The sequence below is a fragment of the Heptranchias perlo genome, chromosome 20, assembly GCF_035084215.1.
Source record: "Heptranchias perlo isolate sHepPer1 chromosome 20, sHepPer1.hap1, whole genome shotgun sequence".
Lineage (NCBI taxonomy): Eukaryota > Metazoa > Chordata > Chondrichthyes > Hexanchiformes > Hexanchidae > Heptranchias > Heptranchias perlo.
This window is the reverse complement of record NC_090344.1, coordinates 43,444,445-43,471,267: the sequence shown is the minus strand read 5'-3', so window position 1 is coordinate 43,471,267 and position 26,823 is coordinate 43,444,445. Positions and strand designations below refer to the sequence as shown.

The window sequence follows — 26,823 nt, the reverse complement described above, 5'->3', positions numbered from 1 at the left end:
GTGGCTTGGCGGTAACTTTTTCCAATGTTCAACCAGACGAGGGATTCTGATCACCTCGGGATCTGCTCCATTGTATGGATGGCAACTAGAGACAAACCAGGTTCACCACAAAATACAAAATACCACCACAGGAAGAAATTAAATCAGACACAAAACACTTTATTTAAGTGTGTATTTATTCTTTCATTTTCCACAAAGTAACATTTATTTTTCTTACTTTACTCACCATCTACTACAGTTGATACATAGTGCTCCTAGATATCAATCATAGGATGTCCAAAAGCTTCCATGCATTGCAAAATATTTGGCTGTTGTCATACTGTGATGTGTTACAGTATTTACAAAATAAGGAATTCTCACTTTCATTCTTCTGAAATTTATAATAAATGGTTTGCAGACAGGATTGAAATGAAGAGCTGAACTGCCATCCGACACTTGTGATGTTTTTGGAGCACAAATGATGTCATCGCATCACATGTTTAGCAACAAAGGTAATAAAGATATGAATGACCCAACTCTAATTCTATCAGAATCTTTAGAATCTGTACAAAAATTTCAAGTAAAATAATTTGATAGAAAATGCTGTTTTTCTGCATTATTTCTCACAAAGTACTGAGTTTTTACTCAATGTCCACAGATCGACTCTCCATTAGATCAAATGAATTGCAGACTCACAGCAGCTTCAGTCGATGGATCCGGTGGGATGATAAACTCAGCAGAAAAGTTCATTTATAGCTGCTGTCAATTTAGATTTGTCCCTCAGAGGAACTATCTTTAATAGATAGCACTATCAGGAGCTGAGGAGCAGTTCCCATTGCTGAGGATATCACTGCCATCAGTGCAAGTATGGTTGTAGATTTCTATTCAAACACGACTTCAAACAGTTTATCTGGCTTTGGTGCGGCTAAGGCTTTCAGGGAAAAGAAGTTAATTCCAACTGTTCACTCACCAACAGAATTCTCTGTCATATTTCTTCACAAAACATGCTTCTGACTGGAACTATGCAGAGTTTGTCTTATATTTTATACACAGATTCACATGGGTCAGGTCATTAATAATCTGGTATTTCACTTGAAAACTAACGCTTTAATACATTGGCCTTGTTAGTTATGGGGAGGCGGGGAGGGAGCGTGTTTGCGGGGGCTGAAACCTGGAAATCCTGGGAAGGGGGAGGTCCTGTCGAATATAACGGCAGGGCCTCATTATCATTTTTAAATTCTGCTTCCCGCCTGGCAGCTGGCCAGATTGACTGGCTGGCTGGCTGCTCGGAGGGCAAGCATGCGGGAGATGGCTCTGGACCGTTGGGGACGGTCCCCGGCAATAGGGAAAGATTGCTGGTCAGAAAGATTGTGGGCATAATGGGAAGGGGGTCAGCAAACATTGTGGGGCATAAGGGGAGGGGGGTTAACAAAGATCATGGGCATAAGGGGAGGAGGTCAGCAAAGATCGTGGGGCATAGGGGGAGGTCAGCAAAGATCGTGGGGCATAAGGAGAGGAGGTCAGCAAAGATCGTGGGGCATAAGGGGAGGAGGTCAGCAAAGATCGTGGGGCATAGGGGGAGGAGGTCAGCAAAGATCGTGGGGCATGAGGGAGGAGGGTCAGCAAAGATCGTGGGGCATAACAGGAGGTCAGCAAAGATCGTGGGGCATAGGGGGAGGAGGTCAGCAAAGATTGCGGGCATAAGGGGAGGGGGGTCAGCAAAGATCGTGGGGCATAGGGGGAGGGGGTCAGCAAAGATCATGGGCGCAAGGGGAGGGGGTCGGCAAAGATCGTGGGGCATAAGGCGGGGGTTTGGACTGGCAATCGGGTAGGAGAGAAATATGGCTTGGAATCGTGGGTAAGGTCAGTCGATTGAGGCAGAAGGTTTGCCTGAGGGGCCGGGGGAAGGTCTCCTGCTCCTCCTGGCCCACAAACAGTGCTATAAGAAACACTTACCTGCATGATCCAGCTGTTCCCGTCTCCATTTAGCTCCCGAGCCCTGGGAAACCCGGTCAGCCAGCCAGCATTAAAACTTAAATCAGGCTCCCAACTGCACTGTAGGAGCTTGATTTAAATATTATAATAAACTGTCCCTCCTCGTGAGAGTTGGACACAGTCACACCTCGCAACCCACCACTGTAAAAATGGCGGCAGGTGCGTATGCAGTGGGTTGGGGTCGCGTTACATGATTTTTAATCCCCCCCTCATCCTTTCCCACCCATTGCGGGGGAGTTAAAACTCCCCCATTAATCCCATTCACAAGTTTGGTATTATGTAGTTTCTTACATTATAAAGGCCTGTAATCTCCACATGCAGATCTCACTCCATAAAGATGTGAGACAGCTCTGAGCACCTGAAGCTTACAACTTCCGCATGTAACAAAAAAAAGCAAAGAATGACAGGAAGGTCAGAGGGAGTTAAAGGGACTGACCTGCGACCTTGGTTCAATTAACATGTAGGAATCCCTCAAACTTCACCTCAGGTACTAATGTAAGACGCACTGCTCCAGTTTAGGGAAAATACAAGACAGAACACAAATGACTTTCAACACAAAAGCAGTCCTTCTTCATGCCATGCTTCAGGTCGATTAGTACACTGCTATGAACCAGGAGACCTGGCGGGGGTGACAGACATTGTCTAGAACACCAACCCTTACCTCCAGAAGCTGGCAGAGCAGATCTGAAAGCAGAAGGGTGGACTAACCTGTTAAAAACAGATTGTTTCAAAAGCAAGGGTTTTTGAATTTTCCAACTGCAGCTTGTAGCCAGTTTTTCTTTGGACATTAAGAGCTGTGCTTTAATCATAAGTGGATGGACTGAAGTATTTTCACCAGTAATCCATGACGAATTCACTATCTTCAGCCCATCACAAAATACTGCAGAAGTGGCCGTAGAGATTCTGCAGTGTGTCGCTTAACTTTAGCTCAGTTACTGGTTTCCAAGGTTACCAGTCCATCAGCTGGCCATCTTGCGGGCCACTGCGGAGATTAACGCTGCGCCTCGACCGCTGCCTTCGTCCGACTGAAGGAAAGTAACTTCACAGTGAGGTGCAAGTTCTCTAACCATCGTGTGAAACCTGTGTTTGAAGCTACAGAATGAAAGTGAGATAAGAACGTGTGGTTAACAAGGCAGAAGAAAGAAGACCCTCCGCATGAAACTACGAGCTCGACTTGTGCTGGGTATGACCTGGCTCACACACTCAACTACTTTCTAATTCAACTAACATCTGGATTGGAATCCAGCCAAGACGCAGAGGGTGAAGCTCTGCTCTCTCTGAGGAGGACTGGGTGCTGCAATGCGTTATGGACGCTATCCTTACAACTCTTGAAGCTGAGTTCAAATCCAGTCCAGACAGAGAGGAAGAAATATCTTTCTGATGGGCAAAGTTGGGCACTGTCCTCTCGCCATTGGGACCTGGGATCTCAATAGGATTGGCTCAGTGCAGTTCAGTCCAGACCAGTCCTTTCTTTACACATACCAAAATACCTTATAACTCAGCGCATGCTGATTCCCTCCATTCCCCTCTGATTCAGGGGCCCCATTGCAGGTAGGGTTAGCTCCACCCACCTGACTATTCTGTAAAACTGTATAATTCCAATAAAGCGTCATTCATTGCTAAGATAGGCATGTATTCGCAGTGAAAGTCAAATTCAGGAACGCACGTTTGTGTACTCATGCCGATGAGCTCCACTCTGTGATCCTGGGTTCTGGCACGGTGAATGGCAGGAACCTAGGAACAAAGAGTGGAGATCAGCAGCATAAGAACACAAGCCCTTATTTTTTCAAAAAATATTCTTTTAAATTAAGGTGAGGGTCATCTGGAAATACAATGGGGGTAAATCTTGACTTTGTGCGAAAGTGTAAAACGGGTGATAGTCAGTCGGCAGCCTGTTTAACATCTCTCCCAAATTTTATTTCCATTGACCTCACTCCCAGCACAAAGCTTCACTTGACTCCGGCATGGATCAGAGAACTGAGCATGGAGGTCAGCGTGCCCAATTCATGGTGCTCTTGATTTTCTAGTGATTATATTCAACTGCCGGGAAATTGGGAGAGCCATGAATTGATTGCGCTGTCCTGTATGCCCGATTCTTTGGTCCTTGCTCCCAATGATTCAGTGTAAAATTTACTCATACTGCAAATCTACAGTCTACTGTTGAATGGCTCTAAGCCTTGTATGCTTGGTATTACTGAGCAGCATTGCTGGTGCCTCACCCAGGACACACTAACAGGTGAAGCCAGTAGGGTGCGGGCAGAGTGTGTGAGATCTCTGGGGAACGCAGCTTAGAGGTTTGCATTGATTTCCAATCAAGTCTCCCCATTGATCTTGGAGAATCCTAGATCACCTGTGCTGGCTCCTGACTCCCAATAGTGCAGGTAAATCTCTTGTGTGGTGCAGTACGATTGGGAGGTTTGCATTCAACACTGGGAATTGGGAGCTGGCACATGTGATCCTCCTGGATAACTTTAAAGTATACTTTAGTCATTGCTCCTCAACCTGTACAGAGTTTTTCCTTCCCTTGATTTAAAGATTGTTCTCCTTAGAGCAGAGAAGGTGAAGGGGAGATTTGATAGAGGTGTTCAAAATCTTTCCCCTTCAAGTATTTATCCAATTCCCTTTGTGAAAGTCACTATTGAATCTGCATTCACCACCCTTTCAGGCAGTGCATTCCAGATCATAACTCACTGTGTAAATTTTTTTTCCTCATTTCCCCTCTGGCTCTTTTGCCAATTACCTTAAATCTGTGTCCTCTGGTTACTGACCCTTCTGCCACTGAAACAATCTTTCCCTATCTACTTGATCAAAACTCTTCACTCCCAGGACAAAGCTTCACTCAACACCAAGTTATAGTCCAACAAATTTATTTTAAATTCCACAAGCTTTCGGAGGCTTCCTCCTTCGTCAGGTGAACGGTATGGAAACCATACCGTTCACCTGACGAAGGAGGAAGCCTCCGAAAGCTTGTGGAATTTAAAATAAATTTGTTGGACTATAACTTGGTGTTGTAAAATTGTTTACAATTGTCAACCCCAGTCCATCACCGGCATCTCCACATCATCACTCAACACTGGCATGGATCAGAGAACTGAGCATGGAGGTCAGCGTGCCCAATTCACGGTGCTGTTGATTTTCTGGTGATTACATTCAATTGCCGGGAAATTGAATATAATCACCCTCAACAGGGAATTGGATAAATTCTTGAAGGCTGTCGGGAAAGAGCAGGGGAGTGGGTCTAATTGGATAGCTCTTTTAAAGAGCTGGCACAGGCACGATGGGCTGAATTCTGTGCTGTGTCATTCTAGGATTTTAAATATTTTTAACTTAGAAACTTATATTATTTTTCTACCGACATAAGGATTGGGATGAGGAGTGGCTGTTCCATTTACCCAGAATATTTTTGTTAGTCACCAGGATACCGAAGGTCACTCACGATTTGGGGTTGGAATCAGAGCAGGGTCTCCTTCACCTACCATTCTGCTACAATGCTGAGAGTATTGACAAGTCAGCCATTCTTGAAATTAAATTCTGTTGTGAACACCACGGTATTATTTTACATCTTTTCAACTGTGGCAGTAGGAAGAACAGTTTTAACATGTGACCTTCTTTAGATTCTATCTTGGGAAACCATTACTTTGTGACAATTGCAGATTACACTGTTGGAAGACCTGGACTACATCTACCCCCCCCCCCCCCCCCGCTCTCCCATACCTAATCGGGAAATGGACAACACTGGATGTGCTCCCAGCACAGTCATCCCACCTTAATAAGCACAGAATTCACACCGCCACCAAGATCACCAGCCTCACAAATGAACACTTACTGAGGATGTAACTTGTAAACCGATCCGTCAATTCCAACCGTGATCCTCATCGTTTCTTTACACTTGTTCTCCCACATCCGGTTTATAATACCCGCCAATCCAGCAGCACATACATGTGCTGCCCGTGTCGACACGCTTTCACATACCAAATGGACAATGTCACAGTCTGCTTCAGATGGCAGCACACCTAGTTTCGTCAGGACATTATAGATCTGCTTCTGGTCCCCTGTATCACTTGAAGAAAATAAGAACGATATGACGATTGGAAACCGTCTCAAACTGCTTGGCAGTGGGTAATTGGCACTGGCAGATGAAGCATAGTGGAAAGGAGAATGCCAGGCTGACTCCACAGAAAGTGGCTCGGAAAACCTGCGGCCGTTCTAGCGGACTCCTGCCGTAACTTCGGGCCGAAACCCGGCTACACCAGATCCAGGATTTATGCCCAGATTTTCAGGATACCCTTGTGGTGCGGGGCCTCCACTTGCTCCTTACAAGGCCATCGATGCTGGATGTTCATTAACATAGAACCACAGAATTTTAATATCACTGTAGGAGGCCATTTAGCCCATCACGCCTGTGCCGGCTCTCTGAAAGAGTTACCCACTTCCTCCCATTTCCCCTCCCCTTTCCCAGTACGCTTTTCAACTTTTCTTTTTCAAATACTTATCCACTTCCCTTTTAAAGGCAATTATGGATTCTGCTTCCACCACTGTTTCGGGTCAGGCATTGCATGTCCTTATAACATTCTGCATAATAGGATTTCCCCAAACGTCTCTCTTTTGGTGATGGTCTTTAAATTTATGCCCCCCAGTTACTGAACGACTGACCAATGGAAATTGTGTTTCCCTAAAACTGTGTACAAGACAATACACTGCAACTTATTACCAATATAGATAAAAAAATCATTAAAAATTAGTTTCTGTGTTGTTCCTTTATCCTCTGGGTCTTGCATTGAATGACTTGTGCACGTTGAAGGGAAAAATATATTTTATAATGTAAATAACTGAAGAAAAGGTTTGGGGAGGGTAGAACAAAAAAGGTTAGTGGCATCCTAAGCAAGTTTCATGAAGTGGCAGGTATAATAAATCTATGAGGCCCTGTATCTTTCAGCATTATTCAGGTGTGTAATATTTTTGACTCATAAAGTGCTTCAGTAAATTTCAACTATTGTCGCGTTTGAGCTGCAGCAGGAACTTGGTAAACATGAGAAACCTCACTCTGGTCCTGGACTACCCACGAGAAATGCAATGGGAGGCCGACTAGTAATTTAGAAGTATTGATCCAGGGCTTTCAGCAATAGATCCTGGTTGGGTTGTGACTTATTGTGCTGTTGGCACAAAGGGTTTTATATTGTTAGAAAATGGTAGACACCAAAGAATTGCTTAAATTGGTCCTTTTATTTCACCAGTGTGTTAAACGCATATGCAGCACAGCACCAAAACCACTAACACTGGCCTTTACTCCGTAAAGTAGAGTTTTCTGCTTAGGGGTAATTGAATGGAAGAATTGCCATTACACTGAATGTAAGGAAAATGTAAAAGAAAAACTTCAAATGCTGGAAATCTGGAACAGTAAATGTTGGAATTACGCAGCAGGTCCGTCAGCATCTGAAAAGGGAAAAGACAGATTAACATTTCGTGTATAAGCCTTGATCTGAGCTGACAAATGCTCATCTGTCTTTGCTCCTACAAATGCTGTGCATTTCCAGCATTTTCTGTGTTTGACGCTGAATATAAGGCCCATCAACTCTTAAAAGCTGCAAAATATAACAGTTAAAAGTACATTTCCATATGGAGGAAAAGGGTGGAGTGGGGGCTGGGGTTTATTGTAGAAGAACAGTCCAAAATACATGGACATGAACAAGGAAAACTATGGGCACTGGAAATAAATAGGGATAGTCAGTATCTGAAAGGGAAAAGCAGGCTAATCTATTGGTGGCAACTGGGAGCTTTCATCAGATCTTCCAGATGCTGACAAACCAGCTGTGCATTTCCAGCATTTTCTCTTTTTAAACTGAAATATGCTCTGGACAGACGAGGAGAGTGGAAACTCACACCTCTTTAATCTTGATCACAAACAGCTAAGCCTTTCTGTACCTTTCTATTTGTGAGAGGAATCTTGTTTCAAAGCTGCCTCGTGTTTTCAGCAGCTGGGATGCCTCGCCATTGAAGAGCAGGTTTTGATTTACCAGTTTCAGCAGCACAAGTCGAGTTAGCTCTCCCATGTATTTCCCACCAATAATCTTCTCATATCTAGTTAAGAAAGAGGGCACGTATTCAATCAAATGTAGTAAATTCCATGACCACCCCAAGATCCAATGCTTGGAAAACAATAGCACCTTAAGGTGTTTTGTTAAGAAAAATACTCTGCGATAAGCTTGAGGTACCTTAATATTCATCCAGCCTCTTACATTTCATATTAAAATGTCCATTTTGTTGTTCTGCTCTCCCAAGGCGGCATTCCCAAAGTGCCATTTTCTGATGATTCTGTTTTTCTATTCAGACTGAGGCACTTTATTTCACTATTTCCTTGCCAAGCAAACCCCATTCCCCCTGACGTTGCTTCACTTGCTGTTTGTGCTGTTTCCAGCGAAAATCACTGATTGTTTTCCCCCTCCCTAACCCAGCAGTGCTAAGGCCAACTGTAGCATCCCAGCTGAGAGGCTTTAGCTGTCAACCGAGACGAGAAAAAATGGGCCCCTTTTCAGTCGAACAAAGAAGGTTAAAAGGAGATCACAATTATAAGGGGTTTTGATAAGTTTAAAAGGGATAATCTCTTTCCACTGGTCAGTGAGTAAGTAGAGGACATCGACAAAAAAAAATGAAGGTTGAATTTGTTTTTATATAACACAGAGTTGTTTGGATATGGACTGCCTGACCAGAAACAGTGGAGGAACCAGAATCCAGAATATTCTTTAAAAGGAAAATGAATAAATATTTGAAAAAGAAAGATTTAAAAGGATGTGGGGAAAAGTCAGCACAGGTGCGATGAGCTGAATGGCCTCCTTCTGTGCTGTAAAATTCTATGAACTGTTTTCCCAGCTGAGATCAGCTAACTCAATGGACCAGGGAATTAAATCGGGGACCCTGAAAATCTCCACAACTCAGTACCACACCTGGTCACATTCTACTCATCTGGGAGCCCTGATTTCAGGGTTATACCATTTAACTGAATGCAGAAACCGAGAAGCAAATTGCTAGAAACACTTTAGATCTGACCTTTCTGAGCATCATTGGATTAATTAATGGGTTTAGTAATGGTTTGTATCAGCACATATTCATCCTTGGCTGAATATGTGTCATCCTTTGCCTGCTGCATCCTCCCTGCTGGAAAAGGTAAAATGCAGCAATTGGACTTTGACCAACTATAAATTGCTGAGGCTGCGACTACATTCTCCCAACTGCTGGGAATTCGAAGCTGTGTCTGGAAGCCACTGAAGTACCTCAAACAGCCAATCAACTTTGACTCCATAACTGCAGGAGCAATGAATGTAACTGTAAACAGTTTAATTCAGGCTCTGTTCATCTCGTGAGACATAAACAGCCATTAGCTGAGTGGGTAATAGCAGTTGCTATAGGTCAGTTTGGACTGATGGGTCCTAGCTGCGTAATGGCACATCATTACTCTCATATAGTTAAGATTTATTGTTGAATTATGGAGTAGTGCCCACTTCAAACACCAGAAAAACAACTTGAAGCAGTAATACAGAGAATGAGGGTGGCTGTTATTCTCGAAGCAACTGCTTAGTGTTGCAAATGTTAGGGTAGCTCTGCTTCAACTGCGTTCAAAACATTACAATCAAGGGTGACAGCAGGGTCACCGCCGGTATCTGAAATTGTCAACTTAAACCAGCCAAAACAATAAATTAGGAGCAAGTAAAATTTCTTTTTAAATCTCATGGTTCATTGATGGTTAAACCTGTTGCAACTTTACTGGCATTGTTGTGGGAACATCATCACTTCCAAGTTCCTCTCCACGTCACACACATCCTGATTTAGAAATATATTGCTCTTGCTTCATCACTGCTGGATCAAAATCCTGGAATTGCCTACTTAATGCCATTGTGCGAGCACCATCACCACAAGGACTGCTGCGGCTCAAGGAGAAGTATTGCCACCACCTTCTCAGGGCAGCTGGGGATGGACAATAAATGTGGCCTTTCAAAGGGAAGGGCATGCACTTCAGTCCTAGTACTGCCTGTCGTTCACATTTCCTAATATGGTGAAGTGCTCTTTATCACACAAAGCTCTTTTGCTAATACCTTGTGATTCTACAATGTTGCTGCTACAACACTCAATAGCAGGAATGGTAATGATAGATATATTGAAGTTTTACTTACAGCTGATAGCCTGGATTGACAGACATCTCATCAACAACACAATCGTATTCTAGACGGAACTCCTCCAGCTCACCCGTATCTCCGAATCCACCCCATTCAGTGTTCACGCACATTCTTCCTTCTTCTCCTTCCACCAACTCCACATTTTTCATTTCCTCCATGTAACAGGCATTACAGCCGGTGCCTAGAAGCATATACACAAGTACACTATTATTAGATATAAAATGTAGCCACAGACAAAAGATTAATAGGGAGTGATTCTGCACTGTTGTGAAATACATTTCAGTGTTAAAGGCTGTTTATTCCACTTAGAATCATAGAACCTTACAGCACAGAAGGAGGCCATTCGGCCCGTCATGCCTGTGCCAGCTCTTTGAAAGAGCTGTCCACTTTAGTCTCACGCCCCAGCTTTTCCCCTATAACCCTCTTCAAGTACATGTCCAATTGCCTTTTGAAAGTTCCTATGGAATCTGCTTCCACCACTCTTTCAGGTAGTGCGTTCCAGATCTTAACAACCCTCTGTGCGAAAAAGTTTCTCCTCATTTCCCCTCCAGTTCTTTTGCCAATTATTTTAAATCTAAGACCTCTGGTTACAGCTCTCACAATTAGTGCCGTTTACAGTCAACAGAATACAACAAGGCTGAGTTTTGCATATCACAATTGAGGAAGCCCTCACTGCTTTATTAGTACCATGAAATCTTTAACATCCACCTGAACTATCGGAACACACAGACAGGCCTGGGGTTAGCAGTACCTCTGATAATACAGCACTCCCTCAGTACTGCACTGATGTGTCAGCCGAGATTATGCACTTAGCACCTGAAATGGAGCTTGAATTCACAGGTTACTGACTCAGAGATGAGAATGCTACCAACTGAGCCAAACTGATACTCATGCGCGAGGTGATGGAGTGTAGACGCAGCTAGTGCTAGGTACCCATTGAGCTGTAACATGATATGGAAAATATCTTGCTGGTGTTATCATCAAACCATATTTGTACAAAGCACATACTGAACATTTTTTGCCGAGCAATTGTGCTGTTATTGGAGGTTACTGTTATGACCAAACCCGTACAGGCAGTGGAAGATTTCAATATGTGGGAGCAATTACCAAATGGTAATCTCTCCTTCGGGTTTAACTGACAGTTGCAAACTGCTGAAGTTTCACTTTCGCAGTTTATGACAGTTATCTGAACCTCTTAAAGAAGTTACTGTCTGATAATCACTCCTAGGTATCCTTGGCTTTCACAATCTTTCCCGTCTAGCATTCCCAGTGATTCGCATTACACCACCACTGAGGGGGCAGGTGCTCCAATTGCATCTCTTTGCCTCTCCGCATTAGTTTGTATGTCAGAGCAGCACAAGTTAACTTGTCTGATAGTCCTTTCTTCAACTCTGCTCTGCGCCTCCCGAGATGGTCCCACTTGACATTGGGAACTCACCATGTAGGAAACCTCAGGCATGAACCTGCAACCAATTGTTCCACTGTACGTAGAGTTTGTAAAATAGACCGCATTCTCTATTCTTTAACTGAACTGAGAACTCTTTGGGCAGCTTTGGGGCTGGCCAGATGAAGCACAATGGTCTTTTCCAATCCAAAATAATGCCATGTTCCCAATCTTTTTCCTATTCTAACATGCCACAGCAGGAGCTGCCAGTTCTCCTTACCTATTATCATTCCGACCTCACAGCTGTGGTCTTCATAATAACAAGAGATCATTGTTGCAACAGTGTCATTCACCATGGCGACCACATCCATTTCAAAATCCTACAACATTAGAGAAGCATTTAGAAAATACAATTTATGCTCCCCGTCTTAATTTAGTTAAGTGTGTGAGACAGGACATGCACTTTATAAAGCTCATAACACTCAGCTACCCAACTATGCTCATTCAATTAGTTCAATTATCCTTTAACTGTTGGGTTTCCTTTTTTTCAATTTGCTCTCAGAATGTGGGTGACATTGGCAATGCCACATGATTTTCCCATCCCTTGTTGCCTTGAGAAGGTGGTAATGGGCCTTCTTGAACTGCTGCAGTCCTGTGACGATGGCACTCCCATAAAGGTGTTGGGTAAGGAATTGCAAGATATTGACCCAGTGATGATGAAGGAACGGCAATAGATGTCCAAATCAGGATGGTGTATGATGTTGGAGGGGAACTTGGAAATGATGCTGTTCCCCTGACATTGTGGCTCTTCTCTTTCTCTTTACAAGTACATCTGTTTTATTTATTTTACAGTCTACAGAGGCGAAACCTCATTTGTGCGGAAGAGGCAATATACAAATACTGCCCGGGGATATCTACATTTTTCTGTGGAGGGGATGCGATTTGGGCCAGCCAGTTTAACATATACTCACAAGTTAATTACATCAGAGAATGCCTTGTGTCTTTTAAACATTGTCAAACACTGTGTTGCTGATTATTTCCTATATTCTTTTGCTCCTTAGTAGTTATAATTCGCTACGGTCTGGTCGTGTGGGGGTTTCTGCCTTTCAGAGTGGACCGAGATATGTGTTGTCAATCCACCTGGGTCTCCGGTGCTTAACACAGTGTTTGTGCTGTGGCTTGCTTCCCATATACAGCATGCATAAGGTTGTAAGTTGCAGATCATAGGAGACTGGGCTGTTATGGAAACAGTCTGCTATGAACCAGAGTAAAGAATTAGGAGAAAGCTTGAAATGCGACACAAACTTTCAGAAAAAGTAGTTAATTCTGGGGCAGTTGATACATTTGAAAGGGAACTCAATCAATACCTGTCAAGAAAGGCGATTGACAGTTATCGAGATATTGATAGGTCTCTGATCCACGCAGAAGTTAGAGAGTATATAAATCATGGGTTGAAAAGGTGGGGGAATCCATGATTGAAGTTGTCACATATGGATTGTGGATGGAGCATGCCTAATGGCCTCTCTTTTCATTCCATATTTAATGTTGTTATGTTGCTCCGCCATGTCACCCAGTGAGGAAGGATCTTCATCACCAGATTACAGTTCAGGACTCAGAGTTCTAGCGTATTGCACAAGCCAGTTGCCACCAGAGAATGGAAACCTTAGGAACATAGGAACAGGAGGAGTCCATTTAGCCCCTCATGCCTGTTCCACCATTCAATGAGATCATGGCTGATCCGTGACTTTAATCCATATACCCGCCTTAGCCCCATATCTCTTAATACCTTTGGCTAACAAAAATTTATCGATCTCAGATTTAAAATTAACAATTGAGCTAGCATCAACTGCCATTTGCGGAAGAGAGTTCCAAACTTCAACCACCTTTGCGTGTAGAAGTGTTTCCTAACTTCACTCCTGGCTCTAATTTTTAAGCTATGTGCCCTAGTCCTAGACTCCCTAACCAGCCGAAATAGTTTTTCTCTATCTACCCTACCAGTTCCCCTTAATATCTTGAAAACTTTGATCAAATCACCCCTTAATCTTCTAAATTCCAGGGAATATGACCTTAGTTTGTGCAATCTCTCCTCATAATTCAAACCTTGCAGTCCAGGTATCATTCTAGAAATTTTCTTAATTTTCTGATCTTGCTTGGATTTTAACTCAGGCTCCAAAGGTGAAATGTTAGTATTGTAACTTACAGTAGCAGCAATCACCTTTTGGTTCCATGGGTGTCTGACAATAAAACCCTTTTACTGACCAACATTCCATATTTCTAACCTGCCCTATTCTGAAGCTATTTCAGTCTTGGTGCCACGATAAGCTGAACATTATCTACAGCTGGAAGACAGATCTATCAACAGTGAACCAGTGCGACAATACCAATTTCCAACTTTGAGATGCAGGAACAGAGGAAACAGTATCACAAGCTTGATGTCCCAGTACTAATAGCACTAGTATTATGTTTGTAGACAGAAGTGCTGGTGATTTTTGATACCATTAAGAATGAGAAATATTGCACATTTGTTGCAAGAGATCTCATTCAATTATAAATGCTGACTGACTACAGCATTCTCTAATGAGACGTTCTGAATTCTGGACTCACTCCATTCCTTTTAATGGCATCACGAAGCAGTCCCACCACATTGTTCCCCTCAGCTCCAGATACTTTAAACCCTTTGGTCCAGTTCAGAAGGATCCCCTGTGAAGAAAGGTCACTGTGGTCAAATACAATATATTACTCTGCAGCAGGGAATCCGTGAAAAGAAATCTGTTTGGTCCCTTCATGTGAGAGTGCAGAAATAGTGCCAACTAGTGGTGAACCATAACTGCATTAATGCTCTGGACTGATAACCGGATTGAGGCAGTAAAAACTGCAAGCACACAGCAACTTCCCAGCCAACAGAGATTTTCATCCCGTCTTAGATTGAAAGAAGAGGCCTATAATGTTGCCGAGAAGAGTAATAAGCCTGGGGACTGGAAGAATTTTAGAAACCAACAAAGGACGACCAAAAAATTGATAAAGAGGGACAAAATAGAATATGAAAGTAAACTAGCAAGAAATATAAAAACTGATTGTAAGAGCTTCTACAAGTATGTAAAAAGGAAGAGAGTAACAAAAATAAACATTGGTCCCTTAGAGGCTGAGACAGGAGAAATTATAATGGGGAATCAGGAAATGGCAGATGTGTTAAACAAATATTTTGTATCTGTCTTCACAGTAGAAGACACAAAAAGCAGACCAAAAATAGTCGGGAACCAAGAGGTAAATGAGAGTGATTAGTGGACATTAGTAAGGCCACACTTGGAATACTGTGTACAGTTCTGGTCACCCTATTATAGAAAGGATATTATTAAACTAGAAAGAGTGCAGAAAAGATTTACTAGGATGCTACCGGGACTTGATGGTTTGACTAGGACTTTTTTCCCTGGAGAGTAGGAGGTTAAGGGGTGATCTTATAGAAGTCCATAAAATAATGAGGGGCATAGATAAGGTAGATAGTCAAAATCTTTTCCCAAGGTAGGGGAGTCTATAACGAGGGGACATAGATTTACGGTGAGAGGGGAGAGATACAAAAGGGTCCAGAGGGGCAATTTTTTCACTCAAAGGGTGGTGAGTGTCTGGAACGAGCTGCCAGAGGCAGTAGTAGAGGCGGGTACAATTTTGTCTTTTAAAAAGCATTTGGACAGTTACATGGGTAAGATGGGTATAGAGGGATATGGGCCAAGTGCAGGCAATTGGGACTAGCTTAGTGGTATAAACTGGGCGACATGGACATGTTGGGCCGAAGGGCTTGTTTCCATGTTGTAACTTCTATGATTCTAGTGAGGAGTTTTAAACAATTAATATCACTAGAGAAAAAGTACTGGACAAACTAATGGGACTAAAAGCCGACAAATCCCCTGGACCTGATGGCCGACATCCGAAGGTAACAGGGCACTTGGAAAATCATAATATGATTAGGCAGAATCAACATGGTTTTATGAAAGGGAAATTGTGTTTGACAAATTTATTTAAGTTTTTTGAGGATGTAACCAGCAGATTAGATCAAGGGGAACCAGTGGATGTAGTATTTTTGGATTTTCAAAAGGCATTCGATAAGGTGCCACATAAAAGGTTGTTACACAAGGTAAGGGCTCATGGGGTTGGGGGTAATATATTAGCATGGATAGAGGATTGGCTAAAGGACAGAAAACAGAGAGTAGGGATAAGCGGGTCATTCTCAGGTTGGCAGGCTGTAACTAGTGGAGTGCCACAGGGATCGGTGCTTGGGCCTCAGCAATTTACAATCTATATTAATGGCTTAGATGAAGGGACCGAGTGTAATGTATCCAAGTTTGCTGACGATACAAAGCTAGGTGACAAAGCAAGCTGTGAGGAGGACACAAAGAGTCTGCAAAGGGATATAGACAGATTAAGTGAGTGGGCAAGAAGGTGGCAGATGGAGTATAATGTGGGGAAATGTGAAGTTATTCACTTTGGTAAGAAGGATAGAAAAACAGAATATTGTTTAAATGGTGAGAAAATATTAAATGTTGGTGTTCAGAGAGACTTGGGTGTCCTCATACAACAAACACAAAAATTTAGTATGCAGGTACAACAGACAATTGGGAAAGCAAATGGCATGTTGGCCTTTATTGCAAGGGGGTTGGAGTACAAGAGCAAGGAAGTCTTACTACAGTTGTACAGGGTATTGGTGAGACCTCATCTGGAGTACTGATTACAGTTTTGGTCTCCTTATCTAAGGAAGGATATACTTGCCTTGGAGACGGTGCAATGAAGGTTCATGAGATTGATTCCTGGGATGAAAGGGTTGTCCTGTGAAGAGAGGTTGAGTAGAATGGACCTATAATCTCTAGAGTTTAGAAGAATGAGAGGTGATCTCGTTGAAACATATAAGATTATGAGGGGGTTTGACAGGATAGGTGCTGAGAGATTGTTTCCCCTGGATAGAGAGTCTAGAATTAGGGGGCATAGTCACAGGATAAGGGGTTGGTCATTCAAGACTGAGATGAGGAGGAATTCTTTACTCAGAGAGTTGTGAATCTTTGGAATTCTCTACCCCAGAGGGCTGTGGATGCTGAGTCATTGAATATATTCAAGGCTGAGATAGATAGATTTTTGGACTCTTGGGGAATCAAGGGATATGGGGATCGGGCGGGAAAGTGGAGTTGAGGTCGAAGATCAGCCATGATCTGACTGAATGGCAGAGCAGGCTCGAGGGGCCGGATGGCCTTCTCCTGCTCCTATTTCTTATGTTCTTATGTCTGTCTAGGATGCATCTGAAGGCTTGTCCCAGAGGCGAAAAGACAACTTTAGGAAGCCAGAGCCTTTGGGAATAAAGTAATGCACTATAGGTTATTGTGATACTTGTGTTAATGTTACGTGTGCTGCAGCTTAGCATGTGGTACTGTGCCATTGCTACGACTGATCCTCGTGAGCTCTCTCACCTTGTCAATGTCCTCATGACGGACAGGGAACGAGAATGTGAATCCCAGTGGCAGCTTCTTGTCCTTCATGTTGTATTGATCCAGGAAGTTCGAAATACACTGAGCAATGTAATCAAAGAGCTGGTAAAAAAAAAGCATGCAATGTTAGAAAGAGTCATTATAATCACAGATAACATGATTGAGAGAATGATAAGCAATTCATCTTAGACAGTACATTTCACAAATGTAATTTCTGATATTGCTCTGGAACGCACAGAAATAAAATCAAGAACAGTTCCACTGGCAGGTGAAGGGCCACTTCATTTAAATCTTGTCTTGATTTTAATCAGCCTGAAACAATGGGTAGGTTTAGAAACTCTTACCATTTCTGCTGTGCCAGTCATGACGTCGACCGGGATGGAGTACATCTGGTTATTGGTTGCAATTTTCCAAAACCTCTTCTCATCTTCACCGACTTTCACCAGCATCACACGGAAGTTTGTGCCTCCCAGGTCCAGTGCCAGGAAATCCCCCACCTCTGAGTGTAAAAAACAAGGACACAGTGAGTCTCCCAGTACACATACGAGGACACACAAACTGAAATAAAGATTGGTTTATAAATAAACACCAAACTGGCTGAGAAAGAAGCACAATTTTTTAAGTTCTGCTTTGTGAGATTTCTGAGCAGAAAGAGTAACATTTAAAGGGAAAGCTGGAAACACTTCTCTGAACTAACAGCACTAAACAAATCAATCACTTGTGTATTCCTCGTGTAAAAAAGTGCCAGCAGATTTTTGATATGTTGCATTGATGAACTCATGTGCTGGAAGGGCTCATTGTCAGCAAACCCTCACGAACAGACAGTTTGGATTTAACTACTTTACATGGGGAAAGAATTACACAGAATGTACAGCACAGAAACAGGCCATTTGGCCCAACTGGTCCGTGCCGATGTTTATGCTCCATGTGAGCCTCCTCCCCCCGACTTCATCTAACCCTATCAATATCACCTTCTAATCCTTTCTTCCTCATGTGTTTATCTAGCTTCCCCTAAAATGCTACTCGAGAAAAGAGCCCCAGCCTTTTCAATCTTTCCTGATAGGTATAACCTCTCAGTTCTGTTATCATCCTTGTAAATCTTTTTTGCACCTTCTCCAGTGCCTCTATATCCTTTTTATAATATGGAGACCATTCGTAACAAAATGGACGAGTTAAATGCACAAATAACTACGTATGGGTATGATCTTGTGGCCATTACAGAAACATGGCTGCAGGGTGACAACAACTGGGAATTAAATATGCCAGGGTATTTAACAATCAGGAAGGACAGGCAGGAAGGAAGGGGAGGTGGGGTGGCTATGTTAATAAAGGAAGGAATCACTGTAATACAGAGAAATGATATTGGGACAAAGGATCAGGATAATGAAACAGTTTGGGTAGAGATAGGAATAATAAGGGGAAAAAAACACTAGTGGGTGTAGTATATAGGCCTCCTAATAGTTGCAACTCTGCTGGAAGAAGTATTAATCAGGAAATAGTCGGGGCATGTAATAAGGGAACAGCTATAATTATGGGGGATTTTAACTATCGTATTAACTGGACAAATCAAATTGGGCAGGGCAGCATTGAGGAAGAGTTTATTGAGTGTATTAGGGATGGATTTCTTGAGCAGTATGTAACTGATCCTACAAGGGGGCAAGCAACCTTGGACCTGGTCCTGTGTAATGAGCCAGGATTAATTAATAATGTCCTAGTTAAGGATCCCCTTGGAATGAGTGACCATAACATGGTTACATGCCATATCCAATTAGAGGGTGAGAAGGTTGGTTCTCAAACAAGCGTACTGAGCTTGAATAAAGGAGACTATGATGGTATGAGAGCGGAATTGATTAAAGTGTTAAAGTGGACTGGGAAAATAGATTAAAGGGTAAGACTGTACATGAGCAGTGGTGTTCATTTAAGGAGTTATTTTACAACTTTCAAAAAGAATATATTCCACTGAGGAAAAAAGGGTGTAAAAGAAATGACAGCCATCCGTGGCTAAGTAAAGAAATTAAGGATAGTATCCGACTAAAAACAAGGACATGTTAGGTAGCCAAACTTAGTGGGAGGATAGAAGATTGGGAAGTCTTCAAAAGACAGCAAAAAGTAACTAAAGGATTGATTAAGAAAGGGAAGATAGATTATGAAAATAAATTAGCAAAAAATATAAAAACAGATAGCAAGAGTTTTGACAGTTATACAAAAAGAAAAAGGGTGGCTAAGGCAAACATAGGTCCTTTAGAGGACGAGACCGGGAAATTAATGGTGGGAAACATGGAGATGGCAAAAATGCTGAACAAATATTTTGTTTCAGTCTTTACGGTAGAGGACACTAAGAATATCCCAACACTGGACAGACAGGGGGCTCTAGGGGGGGGGAGGAGCTAAATACGATTAAAATCACTAAGGAATTGGTACTCAGTAAAATAATGGGACTCAAGGCGGATAAATCCCCTGGACCTGATGGCTTACATCCTAGGGTCTTGAAGGAAGTGGCTGTAGGGATTGTGGATGCTTTGGTAATAATTTTCCAAAATTCTCTGGACTCAGCAAAGGTCCCAGCAGATTGGAAAACTGCTAATGTAACACCCTTATTTAAAAAGGGTAGTCGGCAGAAGGCTGGAAATTACAGACCAGTTAGCCTAACATCTGTGGTGGGTAAAATTTTGGAGTCTATTATTAAGGAGACAGTAGCGGAACATTTGGATAAACATAATTCAATAGGACAAAGTCAGCATGGCTTTACGAAGGGGAAGTCATGTCTGACAAATTTGCTTGAGTTCTTTGAGGACATAACGTACAGGGTGGATAAAGGGGAACCAGTGGACGTAGTGTATTTAGACTTCCAGAAGGCATTCGACAAGGTGCCACATAAAAGATTATTGCTCAAGATAAAGAATCACTGGATTGGGGGTAATATTCTGGCATGGGTGGAGGATTGGTTATCTAACAGGAAGCAGGGAGCTGGGATAAATGGTTCATTCTCGGACTGGCAACCAGTAGCCAGTGGTGTTCCGCAGGGGTCTGTGCTGGGTCCCCAACTCTTTACAATCTATATTAACGATTTGGAGGAGGGGACCAAGTGTAAGATATCAAAGTTTGCAGATGATACAAAGATGGGAGGGAAAGTAGAGAGTGAGGAGGACATAAAAAACCTGCAAGGGGATATAGACAGGCTGGGTGAGTGGGTGGAGATTTGGCAGATGCAATACAATATTGGAAAATGTGAGGTTATGCACTTTGGCAGGAAAAATCAGAGAGCAAGTTATTATCTTAATGGCGAGAAACTGGAAAGTACTGCAGTACAAAGGGATCTGGGGGTCCAAGTGCAAGAAAATCAAAAAGTTAGTATGCAGGTGCAGCAGGTGATCAAGAAGGCCAACGGAATGTTGGCTTTTATTGCTCGGGGGATAGAATATAAAAACAGGGAGGTATTGCTGCAGTTATATAAGGTATTGGTGAGACCGCACCTGGAATACTGCATACGGTTTTGGTCTCCATACTTAAGAAAAGACATACTTGCTCTCGAGGCAGTACAAAGAAGGTTCACTCGGCTAATCCCGGGGATGAGGGGGTGGACATATGAGGAGAGGTTGAGTAGATTGGGACTCTACTCATTGGAGTTCAGAAGAGTGAGAGGCGATCTTATTGAAACATTTAAGATTGTGAAGGGGCTTGATCGGGTGGATGCGGTAAGGATGTTCCCAAGGATGGGTGAAACTAGAACTAGGGGGCACAATCTTAGAATAAGGGGCTGCTCTTTCGATACTGAGATGAGGAGAAACTTCTTCACTCAGAGGGTAGTAGGTCTGTGGAATTTGCTGCCCCAGGAAGCTATGGAACCTACATCATTAAATAAATTGAAAACAGAAATAGACAGTTTCCAAGAAGTAAAGGGAATTAGGGGTTACGGGGAGCAGGCAGGAAATTGGACATGAAGTTGAGTTCGGATCGGTCAAGGCCCTGTGGGTGGCGGAGCGGGCCCAGGGGCTGAGTGGCCGGGTCCTGCTCCTACTTCTAGTGTTCTTTAGATTTGAGGTTAGGATCAGATCAGCCATGATCTTATTGAATGGCGGAGCAGGCTCGAGGGGCCGATTGGCCTACTCCTGCTCCTATTTCTTTTGTTCGTATGTTCTTATTACCAGAACTGTGCACAGTACTCCAAGCATGCTTCAACCAAGGTTCTATACAAGTTTAACATAACAGAAAGAAAGAAAGACATGCATTTATAATAGCGTCTTTCACGATCTCAGCCAATGAAGTACTTTTGAAGTGTAGTTACCGTTGTAATGTAGGAAACACGGCAGCCAATTTGCGCACAGCAAGGCCCAAAATGATAATGACCAGATAATCTGTTTTAGTGACGTTGGTTGAGGGAAAAATTTGGCCAGGAGAACTCCCCTGCTCTTCTTCGAATAGTGCGATGGGATCTTTTACGTCCATCTGAGAGGGCTGATGGGACCTCGGTTTAACGTTTCATCCAAAAGATGGCACCTTCAACAGTGCAGTTTTTCCTGGTGTGAGACTTGACCCCACAACCTTCTGATTCAAAGGCACATAGTGCTATTGACTAAGCCATGGTGAACAGGTGGAACAGACTGCCTAGGAGGGAAAAGGTGTCAGCCTGAAAGGTGTCAGCCTTAGCTCATTGGGAGCACTCTCACCTCTGAGTCAGAAAGTCGTGGGTTCAAGCCTCACTCCAGAGATTTGACCATATAAACTAGTCTGACATTCCAGAGGGAGTGCTGCACTGCCGGAGATGCAATCGTCTTTCAGATGGGAAATTAAATCTAGGCCCCGTCCACCCTCTTAGGTGGACGTAAAAGAACCCACGGCACTATTCGAAGAAGACTTGGGGAATTCTCCATAGTGTTCCAGCCAATATTGATCCCTCAACCAACAGCATCAAAACAGATTATTTGGTCATTTACCTGACAGCTGTTTGTGGGACCTTGCTGTGTGCAAATTGGCTTATGCGTCTCCCTACATTTCAACAGTGACGACACTTCAAAAAGCATCATTGGCTGTGAAGCGCTTCGGGACACCTGAGGACGTGAAAAGTGTTCCAGTTCAGCTACAACACTGACATCTACCCGACAAAGTGATGGAAGGTGTCGTCGACCGTGCTATCAAGCGGCACTTACTCACCAATAATCTGCTCACCGATGCTCAGTTTGGGTTCCGCCAGGACCACTCGGCTCCAGACCTCATTACAGCTTTGGTCCAAACATGGACAAAAGAGCTGAATTCCAGAGGTGAGGTGAGAGTGACTGCCCTTGACATCAAGGCAGCATTTGACCGAGTGCGGCACCAAGAAGCCCTAGTAAAATTGAAGTCAATGGGAATCAGGGGGAAAACTCTCCAGTGGCTGGAGTCATACCTAGCACAAAGAAAGATGGTAGTGGTGTTGGAGGCCAATCATCTCAGCCCCAGGACATTGCTGCAGGAGTTCCTCAGGGCAGTGTCCTAGGCCCAACCATCTTCAGCTGCTTCATCAATAACCTTCCCTCCATCATAAGGTCAGAAATGGGGATGTTCGCTGATGATTGCACACTGTTCAGTTCCATTCGCAACCCCTCAAATAAGGAAGCAGTCCGAGCCCGCATGCAGCAAGACCTGGATAACATCCAGGCTTGGGCTCATAAGTGGCAAGTAACATTTGCACCAGACAAGTGCCAGGCAATGACCATCTCCAACAAGAAAGAGTCGAACCACCTCCCCTTGACATTCAACGGCATTACCATCACCGAATCCCCACCATCAACATCCTGGGGGTCACCATTGACCAGAAACTGAACTGGACCAGCCATATAAATACTGTGGCTACGAGAGCAGGTCAGAGTCTGGGTATTCTGCAGCAAGTGACTCAACTCCTGACTCCTCAAAGCCTTTCCACCATCTACAAGGCACAAGTCAGGAATACTCTCCACTTGCCTGGATGAGTGCAGCTCCAACTACACTCAAGAAGCTTGACACCATCCAGGACAAAGCAGCCCACTTGATTGGCACCCCATCCACCACCCTAAACATTCACTCCCTTCACCACCAGTGCACAATGGCTGCAGTGTGTGCCATCCACAGGATGCACTGCAGCAACTCGCCATGGCTTCTTCGACAGCACCTCCCAAGCCTCTACCACCTAGAAGGACAAGGGCAGCAGGCACATGGAAACAACACCACCTGCACGTTCCCCTCCAAGTCACACACCATCCTGACTTGGAAATATATCGCCGTTCCTTCATCGTCGCTGGGTCAAAATCCTGGAACTCCCTTCCTAACAGCACTGTGGGAGAACCTTCACCACACGGACTGCAGCGGTTCAAGAAGGCGGCTCACCACCACCTTCTCAAGGGCAATTAGGGATGGGCAATAAATGCCGGCCTCGCCAGCGACGCCCACATCCCATGAACGAATTTAAAAATAAATAAATAAATAAATGCAGGTTCTCTTTTTGTTTTCTTGAAGGCATATAATGTTGGGAAATTCAAGAAAGCACTGAATACATATTTGGCAGAGAGGGAGTATAAGTGAATATTATATGGTATACTTTGAACTTTGACAGTTGGATCACAATGCTGTCTTCCAGTCCTGTACATTCCTCGAATCTCATGGGGCCGTCGAACTGTCAAATTACTGGACAGTTGTCACCTGTCGGCTAAAATGGTGTACTGTGGTAAGACAGGGTTTGACTGTTCTGATGCAAGAGTCAGAATCAGTATTCAAGTTGTTTATGGGAGACTTTATACTGTATTTATTGTCTTTTTACTGGGTTAATGTGTGTTATTATAATAATCCTCTTGTTAATTATTAGAATGTGCTGGGGCAGCGTTATTCAGCTGATTAGTTTTTCTACCTGAGCCATCTGGTGTTGAACGTACGTAACTGGGCAGCATCTTGACACTGGCTGTTTGATGGCTTTCTAGCCGCAGGCCCTTCGCCATCTCCTGCTGTATTCTTCGCATCATTTCCAGCAGCTCCTCTTTCCGGAGGTGAAATTCTGACAAAATCTGCTGTACCTATTAGGGAGCAAAGGACCATACAACGTATAAGGGGCAGTAAAGCATAAACATATATTTATATATATACATACATGAAATCATGAAATAGCATGTGCTTTATATGTAATGTAAACTTGGTACATACTAGATAGGTACGGACTACAGAACCATAGAAGTTTACAGCCATTTGGCCCATTGCCTGTGCCAGCTCTTTGCTAGCGCAATCCAAAACTAATCTCACGGTCCTGCTTTTTCTCCATAGCTCCATATATTTCTCTGCTTCGAATGTTTATCTACTCTTCCCCTAAAAGATGCAATGATCCCTGCCTCAACTACTTCCTATGGTAAAGCATTGCATGCTTACATGGTATTTGCAAGATAGGTGATGGCTTACTGGTTAGGTGCTGGGTAAGTTATAAAATAGATATGTGGCACATACCATATTCAACACCGATATGCAGGATATACGTACTAGATACATGCTGGGTATGGTATGCAGTGGATATGGTATGTGCTATGTATTTCCTGGACATATGAACAGGATGTGATATGTATGAGCTATGTGCCATGTATATTCTGGATATAATTTGCAGTAGAAATATGCCAGAAATGGTCGGTGCTTGATGTGCACGAGATGTGGTTTGTACCAGACAGTGTTTGGACTCTATGCTGAGATGGAGTTCTGAGGCAGCCCAGACAGGCCACGAATACATATTTACCTCTAAGGCTGTGAGTCCCAATCCAGTCCCGGGACAACAGTACAAAGTAAACTCAGCACCCACTAAGACTGAATTTAAAATGAATATAATGCATACCGACAGTAACATTTCAAATCAAAATCAAATTGGAAATCAAAAATTGATTATCACTTAACAAAGTGTCATCTATGTTTCCTACAACAGCCGAGAACCTCCTTCTCCGATACACTTTAGCCTTATCAGGTCACTGCACACTATTGATTACAGGTATTGCAGAAGCAGGCAAGAGGGTCAATCCTCATGACACACAGGTATGATGGCAATGCTTGATCACACTACACTATGTTGGCCTTGGTATAAACCTCTGCTCTATTACAAGAGAACATGGTAATCTTATTAAACTGGTAGCCTTGTTAGACAGCAAAACAATCATGTTGCAGAGAAATCAGTAGCCAAAATCCATTTATTACGGTGCTACACAGCAACCTTATTGGTCTAACTCTCGAAGAAAACCTGACACAGAGTGGCACAGCACTGTTACATATTGGAGCACACGTGTGGTGCTGTGGAGTGATGGATGCAGATTCAATGACCCAGTCTGCTGAGTTCTGATCTCCTCTCTGCTGGTACAGGGACGACATGCACCTCCTCACAGGAGGGAGGATAACTGGATGGGGGATCTCCACTGACTACTCTAACAGATCAATGTGAGACAAAGATTAACCTCTGGATTAACCTCTGCACAGGATAATACATACATTGTTCAATGAGTGTCATTTGACGACCGTAGATTAATAGGTGCTACATGGTACCATCCTGGCACTGTTATCAGCACTGGTTGACACAGTGAAATGGGTAATGATGTTTCTATTACTCTTCAATTAGCTGGCAATTTTCATTAAACATCACTGAAAATTATTTCAAATATTAGCAATCTCTTTTGTAATACCCTTCTATCACCTTATCTGTTTGTAACAACAAAGGGGTACGGTAGTATAGTGGTTATGTTACTGGACTAGTACTTGAGAGGCCCGGACTAACAATCCAGAATCATCAATTCAAATCCCGCCATAGCAGCTAGAAAATTTAAATTCAATCAATTAAATAAAATCTGGAATTTAAAAAAAACTAGTATCAGTAATGGTGGCCATAAAACAACTGGATTGTTGTAAAAACCCATCTGGTTCACTAATACTCCCTTTAGGGAAGGAAACCTGCCGTCCTTACCCGGTCTGGCCTATAAGTGACGTCCAAACCCACAACAATGTGGTTGATTTCTGAAATGGCCACTCAGTTGTAAAATCTCATGAAAAAAAAGTCATAGTAAGAATAAAACTGGACTGACCACTAGGCACGGACATAACAAAGGCAAACCAAGCCCAGTCAACCCTGCAACGTCCTCCTTACGAACATCTGGGGACTTGTACCAAAATTGGGAGAGCTGTCCCACATCCCAGACTCTTGCATCACCATCCCTGAGTATGTCCTGTCCCACCGGCAGGACAAGACCAACCAGCGGTAGTGGTACAGTGAAATACAGGCAGAAGGGAGTCCTCAACAGTGACTCCAGACCCCATGAAATCTCATGGCATTAGGTCAAACATGGGCAAGTGAAACCTCCTGCTGATTACCACCGACTGTCCTCCCTCTGCTGATGAATCAGTCCTCCTCCATGTTGAGCACCACTTGGAGGAAGCTCTGAGGGTAGCAAGAGCACAGAATGCACTCTGGGTGGGGGACTTCGATGTCCATCACCAAGAGTGGCTCAGGTAGCACCACTGCTGGCCAAGTCCTGAAGGACATAACTGCCAGACTGGGCCTGCGGCAGGGGAAAATCCTACTTGACCTTGTCCTCACCAATCTACCTGTGGCAGATGCATCTGCCATGATAGTATTGGTAGGCGTCACCACCGCACAGTCCTCGTGGAGATGAAGTCCCGTCTTTGCACTGAGGACATCATAACAACGTGTTGTGTGGCACTATCACCATAGCTAAATGGGATTGATTCAGAACAGATCTTGCAGCTCAAAACTGGGCATCCATGAGGCGTCTGTGGGCCATCAACAGCAGCAGAATTGTATTCCAGCACAATTTGTAATCTCATGGCCCGGCATATTCCTCACTCTACC

General features: G+C 43.4%; 1 protein-coding gene across 1 annotated transcript; it reads right to left on the bottom strand.

The window, feature by feature from the left end:
• Positions 1-2,933: 2,933 nt before the first annotated feature.
• gck (glucokinase (hexokinase 4)) lies at positions 2,934-26,166 on the bottom strand. The gene is made up of 10 exons (XM_068001539.1): positions 26,101-26,166; positions 23,851-24,013; positions 17,339-17,493; positions 16,977-17,096; positions 14,131-14,226; positions 11,807-11,906; positions 10,140-10,323; positions 7,897-8,052; positions 5,801-6,034; positions 2,934-3,066 (listed from the first exon to the last, which is right to left on the bottom strand). The coding sequence occupies exons 1-10, from the start codon at positions 26,164-26,166 to the stop codon at positions 2,934-2,936; spliced, it is 1,407 nt and encodes a 468-aa protein (XP_067857640.1).
• Positions 26,167-26,823: the final 657 nt, after the last annotated feature.

Bases quoted from the DNA above. Each gene is read 5' to 3' on its own strand.
- gck (XM_068001539.1), bottom strand. From the start codon at position 26,166: ATGGTGATGCAAGAGTCTGGGATGTGGGACAGCTCTCCCAATTTTGGT. The intron at 10,324-11,806 runs GTAAGGAGAACT...ATATGCTTCTAG, and splicing joins TGAGGTCGGAATGATAATAG to GCACCGGCTGTAATGCCTGT. The intron at 3,067-5,800 runs GTAAGTGTTCAT...TTCATTCTGTAG, and splicing joins GTTTACAAGTTACATCCTCA to CTTCAAACACAGGTTTCACA.